Raw genomic sequence first — 9,929 nt, forward strand, 5'->3', positions numbered from 1 at the left:
TCATGGATGGCACTCAGCGGAGGGCGGTCGGGGTAGCTCCTGGTAAGAATTAGAACGGAACACTATTCCAGAACTGTAGCTGAGAGAGCGTAACTATAGAGAGAAACTTAAACACTTAGAATCCATACTGTTAATTCTCAGTAATTTTATTCTAAAAATAGTACATTAAACCAAGTTTAATAAGCAGAACTTTATCTGAAAAGCACCTATTTCAGTCTTCCTTTTATCAGAGGTGTTTCCGTATACACCTGCCTTGCCCTGAAACCATTCTGGCTGCATCCTCTCTCCCTCCCCCACCTCCTCCCCTCATCTTTGCTGTAATTCATTCGTAGTTTACAGTAGATACTGGACACCTCCTTGTTCAAGTGAGGTCTTCTGGATCCCGTTCTTGAACATTCTCCCTGTCTCCCTCCTGCCCCCTTGGAAAACTGTTTGGTGACAGTGTCGTCTGATTGGCTTGGCAGGTCTCAACGATTTTAGCTACCTTCACACCAACTGCTTCGAGCTGTCCATCTATGTGGGCTGTGATAAGTATCCGCACGAGAGCGAGCTGCCCGAGGAGTGGGAGAATAATCGAGAATCCTTAATCGTGTTCATGGAGCAGGTATGGCACGAGCACGCATCCGGGTGGGGCTGGCAAAGGAATGGGGCCGATTAGGGGGCTGAAAGTCTGAGACCAGGTTAGTGCTGTCATGCTGGGCCGGCCCCAAATAGTGCTGGAGGGACCATCGTCTGTCTGCACTCGATTCAGCCCCACAAAGTGAGCCGCAAAGCCTTGTTGATACACTGGGTCATGGTGAGTATGACCGGATGCTGCCCTGGGGGGAGAGGGTGACATGGTCCGAGCCAGCATGCCCAGGCCCCTTATGCTAGTCTGCTAGGGTCGCATAAAAACATAGACACCCGGGGGGCTCAAGCAACAGAAATTACAGTTCTGGAGGCAGGAAGTCCAAGGTCAAGGTGTCGGCAGGTTGGTTTCATTCGGGGGAGCCTCCTTGGCTGGCAGATGGCCGTCTGCTCCCCATGTCCTCACGTGGTCTTTCCTTCATGCACACATGCTCCTGGTGTCTCTGGGGGTCCACGTTTCCTCTTATAAGGGAGTCAGATTGGATCAGAGCCCACCCGAATGACCTCATTTTAACTTCATCACCTGATTAAAGACACAGTCTCCAGATACGGTCACATTCTAAGGTCCCAGGAGTAAGGACTTCACCATGGGGATTTTTGGAGGACGCCATGGTGTCCATCACGGCTGTGATCAGAGGCCCTGCTGCAGGTGTGGGAGGCTCCTGGGTTCCGCTTGCAGCTGGTGAGGAAGCCCTGCTGGGTCCACAAGGAACCTCCTTGCCTTCCCTTCCTCCTGCTCTCAAGGACACGCCCATCCAGGAGCATCGAGTAAACCAATCCTAGTTCGGTGCTACAGCGAATCCAATAACATCCATGCCCCGCTAAGGAACAGACTAACGGGAAGCCAGAGGAATAACAAAGGAACCCTGGGCCTCAATTATGCGACTCTGCCGTGACTCCCGTCCATTAGGAAGTGTGGTCCTGAGGCTTTCAGGATCGTGCGCGGAGGCCACCCCTTCCACGGGTTGTTGTAGATGAATCAGAAGAAACTTTCAGGCAATGGCTCAACTGACAGCTTCCTGGTCTCTGTACCTTCACCTCCACTGACCTTGGCAGAGGTCAGCCCTGGCACCTAATGCCCTAGTCTGCCCCACGAGGGTCCCCAGAGACTCTGTGCAGCCCCCAGTGCACTTCCCTGGCACAGCGGGTATGAACCTGTTCTTCCCTCTTGGGAAGCTCTGAGCATGCTCTCTGTCCGCACCTTGGAATTTTGTGAGGGCAAGCTCTTTTTCATTTCATCTATGAAAAGAGAAAAGTCTCTGATCATTCTAAAGTAATCCCATGTCGCCAAGTCACCTGCTATGGATAAAATGCTCAGGCACGGTAATACATATAGTGTCATAGGAAATAATGGTATGCCACCTGGGATTGTCACGTTGTTCTACGGATGGGGAAACTGAGGCACGACGTTCAGAGTGCTGTATGTTGCGTGACACAGCTCATCAGCGGAAGGGCCCTATGGATTGAGTTGTAGTTTATAGGAATGCCTTTGACTCTTTTCTTTTCTCTCTGACTCTTAAGTCGTTGGGTCTACATATTAGGTCCATAGAGTTCAGAAAAGTCATCACAAATGTGCCTATAAAAAATTAAATTCCATTTTTACTGGGTGTGCTTGATACGAACCACCTCAGATCCTAATATATTTTAAGCCTCTGGGATATCTGAATTCTGATGGAAGCCTTCCCAGTACGCGGACCCAAAAGGAAGACAGAAATTTACACACCAGATCCAGGCACAGCCAGGGAGCTTTCGAGCCAGATAAGGCTTTGAGAGAGTTCCGGGTAGTGCCGGGGTGGCGTTCGGCTTACAGCCCCCTTCACTGTGCGCACCGGGTGGAGTGCGTCATGAGCTCACCCCGTTTCTTGTCATGTTTGCTGAGCAGGTCCATCGCGGCATCAAAGGCGTGGTGAGGGACTTCCATGGAAAAGGAATCCCGAGTGCCGTTATCTCTGTGGAAGGCGTTAATCATGACATCCGAACAGGTAACCGCGAGCATCGATGAACTCTCGGTAGGGAATGCCTGTTTTTTCGAACTGTTTTACTTGGGTTTAAATCACACGTCGAGCACCAGAAACTTCTTACGGAGAGTTGAATTATCCTCAGACTCCCCATGGAGACCCTGGAAAGCAAGGTTTTCTACCTGTGCTTTGTGGTTTCTCCCTTATTCAGTTGAAAACCAAAGGCGCAGGGAGGTGAAAGGACCCGCTGGTGGTTTAAGAGGCAGGTGGGGCCCGGGTTCGAGTGTCTGGCTCCCAGCCCCGGGCGCTGCTGGGAAACCCGTGTACGTTTCCCTTGTGCCCAGAACCGTCGTCACCCGGGATGGTGCTCGGAGTGTCCAGCGCCACATGAGGAAGCAGTGGTCTTGACTGTGACAGGGGACATGGGCAGCATGAGGCAATGACAGGTACACGGGGAAGAGAATTAGCCAGACGCCTAAAGCAGGTTGTCTGCAGGGGTTCTGGTGCAGATGGTGTGTCCAGGGGCCTGTTGACACCCACGCACAGAGGATTCAGCCGCCAGGAGACTCTCTGGAGCATTGTGTCACAGCCGTGGGCGGATGGCTTTGCTTTGGTGTCGGCTGCAGTGAGCGGGGCGTTGGGTCCTGTGTTGGTTTCCAGTGGGTGTTGTGACGAATGACCACAGACTTAAAAAGTCAGGAATGTATTCTCTCACAGTTCTGGAGGCCGGAGGTGTGAAATCCTGGTGTCAGCAGGGCAGTGCTCCCTCTGGAGCCCCCAGGGAGGACCCTTCCTTGGCTCTTGTAGCTTCCCTGGCCACATCACTCCACTTCTGCCTCCATCTCTGTGGCCTCCTCCTGTGTCTCCTCTCTGTCTCTTATAAGGACACCTGTCATTGGATTTAGGGCCCACCCAGGTCATACAGGATGATCTCATCTGGAGACCCTTAGTTATATCTGCAAAGATAATTTTCCCAAACAAGGTCACATTCCTAGGGTCTGGGTAGTAGATGTGGGCTTCTGGGGGCTGTCATTCAGCCTACTCCAGGTCTCACGTGGGCACAGAGCAGACTCAGCAGCAGGAGAGGGGAAAGCATGATGGCCACGAGAAAGACCTATTAGCCCTTCGACACCCTCGAACAACTGGGAGAAACAGGATATGAGGCCAATACGGCGAGTGTTTAATGCGGCCTGACCTGGACCTGTTGGTTCAAAGAGCTTACACTGGATGGGGCAGCCAGTGGCCTGGGGCTGAGGGGGTTCCCAGGACGTGTGACTGTCGGATTTAAAACGGGGGCAATCCAGGGAAACTGGGCCACGTCCGTCTTGCTCCTGTGCTCCCCACGTGTTATCGCCTGTACGGCCTGTGATGGCTGAAGTGATCCCCAGGTGCAGACGAGGAGCAGAGCCTGAGCCTTGGTTCTGCCCCCCGCCCCCACTCTGTCAGCACGCAGATGCAGAACCTATGCCCACTCGGCGCCGCCTCGGCTGCTAGCCGGTCTCAGCCGCAGCCCCTGCTGGGGTCACTGTGGTCCCCCCCAGGGGCCATATGGGATTGGGCTGCCACTTACCTCCCAAACCGCTTCTTCTGGGGCGACCATCTCTCTCGGTTTGCCCAGGACTGTCCATCTAAAACTGAACATCACGAGTCCTGGTTTGGGTGGAGCAGGAATAACTTCTCCCCTGTGCTTCTGCCCCCCTCTGGCACCCCTGCAGGCTCCTTCCTAGAGGACTCAGGCCACACACCGGGGGTCCTCGCTCTAGTGCCTCCTGCCGCCTGAACCTCCTTCCCTTGAGAATCCCTTGGTTCCTTCCTCATTGTTCAGATGTCACTATGTCAACAAGGCCAAGCACGGTGACTGCCTTTTCTAACACTGCACACCTGCCCCGACCACCTGCCGATTCCTCTCGGCCTCCCCCCTTCTCCTCCCATCACGCCTCCACACCTGACATCTGGGAGGAGAAGCTGGGACCTACGGTCCTTCTGGTGTTTCTGCCCCTCCCCCATGGGCTCCTAGACCAGGGATCCTTGACCCTTTTGTGCCTTAATGAAGTACAGGCCCACTGCCTGGCATTCAGTAGGTGCTTAATAAATATTTGTTGAATGAATGAATGAGTTCAAATGAATGAATGGACATGACATGATGTTGCTGGGGGTGCGCGCAGAGGGGCTGAGTCTGAATTTGAGCCAGGGGCTAGGGACTGCGAATGCGGTGCCCCTGCCCTTAACCCCCATGCTGTCCCTCCTGAGGGGACGGGAGCCTCTTCTCCAGACTGTTCACATACAGTAACAGACCCGGTCCTTCCGACAAGCGATCTCATTTGACCTTCAAGGAAATAGAGCCTCTGGGACGGTAGGAGGGGGTAGGCTGGGCTTCAGACTTCACCCACGTGATCTTCAGTGCCAGGCTGACACGACTGCCTACTGACATGCCCCGTACGGAAGGCCAGTGATCGTTTAAGTGGGTGGATTATAGCTGACACGCCACAAAAGATTAGCCCGCTGTGTAAAGCCATGACGCACCTTCGCGTTTTCTGAACCTGCCTGCTGTTTGTGCTTGAGGACCTCACAGCCACTGCCCGGGAGCTTTCCCACCGCACACATGGCATTCGGTACATAGCAGCCCTTCACCTGCGACCGCAGGACTGTGCGTTCATTCACGGACTCATTCACTCGCTCGACAGATGCTGGTTCTGAACTTGTGACGGATGGGATCGCCACGGGGTGCTGGCGACCGTCACGAATAGAAGGGGCTGCTGTTTCTGGCTCCGCGTAGGACTTGTATTTTAAATATTGCTAACAAGCTCCTATAAAAGAAGGATTCACAAAAGAGCCTAGAACATTCTTGGGACTATTAGTGCTTTGTACACCATGTGAGAAAACAGGAAGGTTGTAAAGGCGGTGGGAGAGAAAGAGTCCCCCGGGCCCCACAAGCAGGAAGAGAGTGCTGTGTCTAATGAGCTCGGAACCTCAAGGCCCTGTGATCACGGAGGCGGTGTGGGTGAGCCGATGGGAGCCACCTCCCCCTCTCCCTTTAGTTCCCCCCTAAAATAATTTCCCAGTGTATTCTCATGATACATGAACCCCGTACTTTACATGTGGTTCCTTATCGTACTCATTTCGGCGTCTTTCAGTGCTCAGCATGTGCTCTGAATTTGCCTTGATCTCTCTCCGAGGCTTCTGTGATCTGACAAGTTTTCTTTCAGGAGGGATTTTGCATCCAGTCCACAGGGGAACTGAAGTCTAAGGAGAGAGCAGCTAGTCCGAGTCCTTCTTTCTAAATGCATGCAAATACGTTGGCCCAACACCTGGCTCGGAATGCACCGTGACTGTCCTCTGTTTGGTGGACACTCACCTGACCGGCTACCGAATGGACATTTGTGAGATCTGGGTTGTCCCTCTGTCCACTGTGCTGAGCGACCCCAGCTGCGTACCCACCTCCCCCTACAGCCCCACAGAACATTCACCCTTAAACAAGGACCTGGTCACCCTGTGGGGTAGTAACCTAACATGCTGACCCCTGAGGTGGATGATTCTAGACTTTACTGGTGGTCAGGGGAAGAAGCCGAGATTACAAGAGACTTGGGGAGAAGTGTGGGGAAAGCCTAACCAAGAGCTGCTGGGGGAGAGGGTGCATTGCCAGGCCCGTGAGGGCATCAGGCTCTCCACGTTTCAGAAGCGCACACTTGCAGATTGCAGAGCTGACACCCCTCATTCTCATTCTGTGAACCTGCACAAATTCCTGATCGTTCCATTCATTCTTCGAACGCGTCCTACAGAGCACTTCCTGTGTGCGGGCCTAGCTACTGCGGCGAAGGAGACGGATATGGCCGCTCACCTCAGAGAGTAGACATTCTAGCGGGGCAGGTCTACAAACAATTGCACAGGAAGACTTAAAAGCTAATTGCAGACTAGGGTGAGAGCCAAGGAAGAAAGAATTTGGATAATCTGTAGGAACCAGGGGGGAAAGCCAAGGAAGTCTCCCTCTCCGAAGGGTGAATTGCATCGTGAGGCCCAGGCCGGCTGACGGCACGACAGAGAAGACTCGATGGGCTCTTGCCTTCTGGAAAGCATGAGGTGACATTTTATTTCATTGAAAAGCTCGCATTTTTACCAAAGGAAGACGCAGGGCACAGCGCCGAGGAACCGGGGAGCCAGCTGCCTGCGCTGTGTGGACCCCGACCCCCGACACCGAGGCGTATTTACCAGGGAGCCCCCCATGTACGTGTGGCAGACAGCTGCCTACGGAGTTCATTTTTCATGTGTTCTCATGAGCTCCCTCGCTTGCGTGGGGGCGTCTCAGATGAATGAAGATGGTGACTTGGACCTGATGCTTCAGAGCGTCCTCCGTGTGTCTGGGGAGCTAGTCACACACACACAGCGCTGCCCCTGTCCCTCAGAAGACTTCAGAGCTCGTGTCCGCAAGGGAGCCTTGCCCGGGGGCCTCCTTACCCCTTTCCTCTTTCTCTTCCGACACCAAAGCCTCACACCGAGTGGGGCACTCAGGTTGCCCTGAGAGAGCGAGCCGAGCCTGCCGCTGGGGGGCCTGCTGGTGGCGGGCCGTGTGACCTCGTGCCGGACGTCGTGCCTCCCTGGGCATCAGGTTTCTCACGTGGAAAGGGGACTCATCATACAACCGGCCTCAGAAGTTTGCCTGGAGATTCAGCAGATCAGTGCCTGCCTCGACCTCCTGGGCACCACGTCCTTCACGGGGCAGGTGGGGGGGTGTCGCTGCTGACCCCTTTTTTGCCTCAAAGCCTCTTTTAGGTCAGGGGTCTAAGGGTCCTCAGCAGGTTGTAGGCTCCTGGGAGGAGAGCCTTAGCCTGGAACCCTTCTCGGCAACGGAGACGGAGCCCAGAGCTAAGAGTGGACGTGGGGTCCGTGACGTGTCTGTTGGGTGGCTGAGCAGCAGAGCCACGGGGAGCCCCCCCCCCCCCAGGTCAGGGAACGCAGATACCAGGCCTCCTCCCAGATCCTTTGGCCCTGGTCCCCTGGAGTCTTTTATTTCTCTTTTCCGAAGTGAAGAGCCCCACCTCTTAAAAGAATTACTCTTCTGTATTTATCGCCAGGCTAAGGGAGGCCAGGAAGCCAGGTGCTGATGGCTTTTCAAGATGGCATTTTGTGGTGAGGGCACAGCATTTGGAAGCTCGCGTTCATAATGAATGGTGTGTATTGTCGCAGAGGAAGGAGCGTGAGTGATCATTTCTCCATCTCCACTCGTGTGTGAACACTGCAGGGAGCCTACCCCCCAACCCTCTGCCTGTTAAAACCATTTAGGGGGCTTCCAAAGAGGAAAACATTCAAAATGCAGTAAGAATTTGGAAAAAAAAAAAAAAAAAAGAATTTGCCTCTGCAGAGGCTCGAATTCCACGAGGCCAGCCTCTGAGTGTCTCTCTGGCTGGGAGGCCAGTCCTGGAATAGCCGGGCTGGTGGTATCTGCCTTAGAAGAGAACTGCTCTGAATTCCCCTCCTTTCTCTTCACAGCCAGCGATGGGGATTACTGGCGCCTCCTGAACCCCGGAGAGTATGTGGTCACAGCCAAGGCGGAAGGGTTCACCTCCTCCACCAAGAACTGCATGGTCGGCTATGACATGGGGGCCACTCAGTGCGACTTCACACTCAGCAAAACCAACCTGGCGAGGATCAGGGAGATCATGGAAAAGTTCGGGAAGCAGCCCATCAGCCTGCCAGCCAGGCGGCTGAAGCTGCGGGGGCGGAAGAGACGACAGCGCGGGTGACCTCCCAACACTTAAGACCTGTCCCGGACCCCTGCAAATTAAACCACACCCCCCCCCCCCCCCGTCGTAACTCCATAGAGGACTCGCTCTCTGTTGTTTTCTCTGTAATTCCAGAAGGCCTGGGAGAATGTGTGTATTGCAAGGCTGTTCCCGAGGGGAGGGCTGAAAGCTTAGGATATTTTTATTGTCTTTGTTCCATTTATCCAAATAGGTCGGACAGATCAACAGAGAAAGGCTGGTAAGAGTGAGAATTCAGAACTCAACCTGGGAATTAGAGACAGAGAGGGGGCTTGCCAGCTCAGGGCCTCCCAGCTGCACAGGAAGCATTGGCTTCCCCACCCCCCACTTGCTTGCGTGACAGCAAGAGTTCCAAGTTCCCTGTGCGTTTGCATTTTGCATGGCTGCAATTGCAGCACTCCCGGGCCTTGCAGTCCCAGAAGTTACCATTTGAGATGCTCACAGGCATTCTGAGAGAATCCACCCTCTCTGGCCCCGGGACATTGCAAGCTGCCGCAGATTAATACCACACTCTGTCGACAATAAAGACATTACCAAGTGAGCATCAGGGAGCCTCTTGAACCCGCTAGTCCCCCTTTCCACAAAGGGCTGTGTTTATAAAAGGAGAAAAATGCTGAGCTAGTTCACCGGTGATTGGTGGGCAGCTGGAGGGCAGGGTCCACACAGCACCGGGTGCTGCCTGGACAGGGGCAAGTGGGAGGTGCTGCCCTCCCAAAGGGAGTCGATCACTCCACCTGGCTCCCCTCTTAGACCTGCAAGAACTTGAGAAGAGCCAGAAGGAAGCTGACTTGCACCCCTCTCTCTGCTCAAGATGTCCCTCCTTTCATAGAAATGAGCGCTCATAAGTTGGCCTAACATCCTCAAGGGAGTTATTTTTGATGTGTGGGATGTCAGACCTTCCAATTAGGCCAAATGTGATGAAAAGCTCTTAGAATTATCTGTGGAATATTGGTTTGGGAGGGGTGATACAAGAGAACAGTTTGTCTTCTTTTTATTAACGTTGCTGTCTCACTGACTTGGGGAGAGTGAGAAAAATAAAGCAAGCTAATGGTGAGACCCTTCCAGCGTGTGGTTTTCGTGGGCAGACTCGCAGCCACCCAAATGCCATGCCCCACTGCCTCTCCCTGAGGTCGGTCCTTCCAGAGGCGGTGCCAGCCTGGGGAGGGGTATCCTGTGCCCTTACCAAGCTTGGTACTGCTGCTGACAGCTGTGTGTCCCCTGCCTCCTTCCCAGGAGAGCCACGTGCCTGGGTAAAACCATCCTGATGCTGGGGATCCACTAGTGACTGCTGGGGATGCCAGCGAGCAGCTTTCCAGAAAAGATCCTTATGCAACTTTCTGACAGTCTACACCAGAGATGGCAAACTTGCCTTATAAAGAATCAGATGGTAAAGATTGCAGGCTTTGCAGCCAGTTTCCGCCCTGGGTACTCAGCTCTCCTGTGGTAGCACAGAAGCAGATAGGCATTCAGTGCACAAAAGAGCAAGCATGGCTATGTTTCAATAAAACTTTATTTACAAAAACACATGGTAGTAGGATTTGAACCCCAGGCTGGGGCACAGCTCGCTGACCCCTCTTCCGAATCAGTG

The 9,929-nt window shown here is 53.8% G+C and overlaps 1 protein-coding gene across 1 annotated transcript in view; it reads left to right on the forward strand.

Moving 5' to 3' along the window:
* Positions 1 to 9,395, forward strand: part of CPXM2 (carboxypeptidase X, M14 family member 2) — a 130,902-nt gene extending 121,507 nt beyond the window's left edge. The window contains exons 12-14 of the mRNA XM_026494334.4: positions 465 to 604; positions 2,510 to 2,609; positions 8,070 to 9,395. Coding sequence (XP_026350119.3) covers positions 465 to 604; positions 2,510 to 2,609; positions 8,070 to 8,323 — 494 coding nt within the window. The 3' untranslated portion in view covers positions 8,324 to 9,395. The remainder of the gene's footprint in view (positions 1 to 464; positions 605 to 2,509; positions 2,610 to 8,069) is intronic.
* The last annotated feature ends 534 nt before the right edge of the window (positions 9,396 to 9,929 follow it).

The sequence above is a fragment of the Ursus arctos genome, unplaced genomic scaffold (genome assembly GCF_023065955.2).
Source record: "Ursus arctos isolate Adak ecotype North America unplaced genomic scaffold, UrsArc2.0 scaffold_7, whole genome shotgun sequence".
In the NCBI taxonomy this organism is placed as follows: Eukaryota; Metazoa; Chordata; class Mammalia; order Carnivora; family Ursidae; genus Ursus; species Ursus arctos.